Genomic DNA, 2489 nt, shown 5'->3' on the forward strand with positions numbered 1-2489 from the left:
CAGAGAGAGGCAGAGAGAGGCAGAGAGAGGCAGAGAGAGGCAGAGAGGTAGAGAGAGGCAGAGAGACAGAGAGGCAGAGATGCAGAGGCAGAATCTCTGAGTTTGAGGCCAGCCTGTTCTACAGAGTGAGTTCCAGGACAGCTAGGGCTACATAGAGAAACCCTGTTTTCAAACAAACAAACAAACAAACAAACAAACAAAACAATACCTGACAAGATTCTAAACTTCAGTAGGAGTCTGACCTTCACTGTATATAAATGGCAAAGGTTATATACAAAGTGTATGTGTGTGAGTGTGTGTGAGCATGCACGTGCATGCATGTGTGAGTCCATGTGTATGTGTCCATGGATATGGACAGATATAAAAGAATAGAGCCATCTTTGAATCAGCAGAACAAAGGTAGTCTAGTTTCTTTTCCAGCATGTCCAGTCTTTAGATAATATTCTACTTTTCTTATCAAGGCAAACTTCCAATATTTGACATTTAGAAAGTCAGTATACGGTGGGGGGGGGGGGGCTGGAGAGATGGCTCAGCGGTTAAGAGCACTGACTGCTCTTCCAGAGGTCCTGAGTTCAATTCCCAGCAACCACATGGTGGCTCACGGCCATCTGTAATGGGATCTGACGCCTTCATCTGTTGTATCTGAAGAAAGCCACAGTGTACTCACATCCATAAAAAACAAATAAATAATTAAATCTTAAAAAAGAAAGAAAGAAAGAAAGTCAGTATACAGGCAGAGAATTACCCACACCTTTCCAGTTCTAGGTATCAAATCAGATGACAACAGAGGTGTCTATTTGGACATTAACTTGTAAGGTAGAAATGCTGTGCTACTTTATTCAAAGTTATACTCTTGGATTTCCTCAATATTCTCTATAAGAAGTGGCTACATGGTAGACAGAAGAAATGTCTCAGTGTTTCAAGATTTAAAGTAAACATCATAATAGAATCGTGATTTACTGTTGAGAGCTTTATAATCAACATTTATTTATATTAATTATGCTAAAACCAGCTTTCCCAGCCAATGCCTGTAAAATGTTGTACAAGCGCCCTCGGGTGGTTAAAATATAAAATTACCAAAAAACATGTTCCATTATGTTGGTGGTGTCGTCTTCAAAAATTTCTGAAACTCCAGCCTGGGATCGAAGAATGGACATGATGTCGTTAGACAAATTTTTAAAACCATTCTGCAAACAGATATTTGTTATTTCTTGCCACTTTTCTAAGGTGCAAAATAAATCACTCATCACAAGATGCTCAATCACATCTGGAAAAAAAAAATACAATATTACATTACAGAATTTCCTGTTAACTTGATAATGGTTCAAAACTGAAGAGACATCAGTGCAATATAGTTACTATGAAACCTGGCCTTGGACCAGTAAGTTTCATGCTATGATAAGTACAGTGCTTAGCCCTAGGTCTTGTAAGTTCCTGAATTAACATTAGTGTATCAACTCAACCCTAGAACATGATTCACCTTCCACCTCCCCACTCTATCCTTTGTACAAGCTTTGTTGGAGGCCATAAGCCCCTTCTTATAGGCACAAGGCCCTGCTTGACACCATCAAGTGTTGAGAGCCTTGTGCTTGAATTTTCACTATACTTTAAACGGCTTCATAAATGCTTTAGTAGTGCTGCCCGAGGGTTTAAGAAACTCCTTAGCAAACCCTAAACCCTTCCTCTGAATAGAGAATATTCTATGTAGTTAGTATCTATAATAAATATTTTCCTAAAAGAAATGGTTTGCTTTTATTTTATTTATTTATTTATTTATTTATTTATTTATTTATTTATTGGTTTTTATTGGTTTGGTTTTTCTAGACAGGATTTCTCTGTGTAGCCCTGGCTGTCCTGGAACTCATTCTGTAGACCAGGCTGGCCTCGAACTCAGAAATCCGTCTGCCTCTGCCTCTCAAGTGCTGGGATTAAAGGCGTGTGCCACCACCACCCAGCGCTAATTAATATTTAAAGTACATATAAAATGATTGCTAACTTACATGGTCACTTACATTAACATTTTATAAGAGTGTTGCCTTTTCCAATGATTATAGCATTCTGATTTGGGCTTAGTAAAGATTTTTCACTCTAATTCCTTCAACAAACATATCCCAATAGACTTACTAACATGGTAATTTTCACATTTACAAACTTCTAATGTTAACTCTGAACTCCATAAATAACTTATTACTATCTCTTTCACAGCAGCATTTGTGGTTACTTACCTATGGTAATATATTGTTCTAAAAATACCTCTTGCCTTCAAGGAGAATCAACTTTTATCAGAACTCAAAATCAAGTTAATAATAAACTTTAGGGGTTGGAGAGATGGCTCAACAGTTAAGAGCACTGACTGCTCTTCCAGAGGTCTTGAGTTCAATTCCCAGCAACTACATGGTGGCTCACAACCATCTGTAATGGGATCTAATGCCCGCTTCTGGTGTGTCTTAAGATAACCACGGTATATTCATATACATAAATAAATCTTT

At 37.8% G+C, this 2489-nt stretch overlaps 1 protein-coding gene across 7 annotated transcripts in view; it reads right to left on the reverse strand.

The window, feature by feature from the left end:
- Positions 1–951: 951 nt before the first annotated feature.
- Clhc1 (clathrin heavy chain linker domain containing 1) overlaps positions 952–2489 on the reverse strand; it is a 29249-nt gene continuing 27711 nt past the window's right edge. For 4 of the 7 annotated variants that reach the window (XM_028778440.1, XM_028778416.1, XM_028778450.1 and 1 more), the window contains one exon: positions 1074–1267. In XM_028778440.1, coding sequence (XP_028634273.1) covers positions 1074–1267 — 194 coding nt within the window. Of the gene's footprint in view, positions 1268–2489 lie in introns of all 7 variants that reach the window. The other 3 variants (XM_028778433.1, XM_028778422.1, XM_028778425.1) reach the window with 2 other exon arrangements.

The sequence above is a fragment of the Grammomys surdaster genome, unplaced genomic scaffold (genome assembly GCF_004785775.1).
Source record: "Grammomys surdaster isolate TR1022 unplaced genomic scaffold, NIH_TR_1.0 67, whole genome shotgun sequence".
Classification (NCBI taxonomy): Eukaryota; Metazoa; Chordata; class Mammalia; order Rodentia; family Muridae; genus Grammomys; species Grammomys surdaster.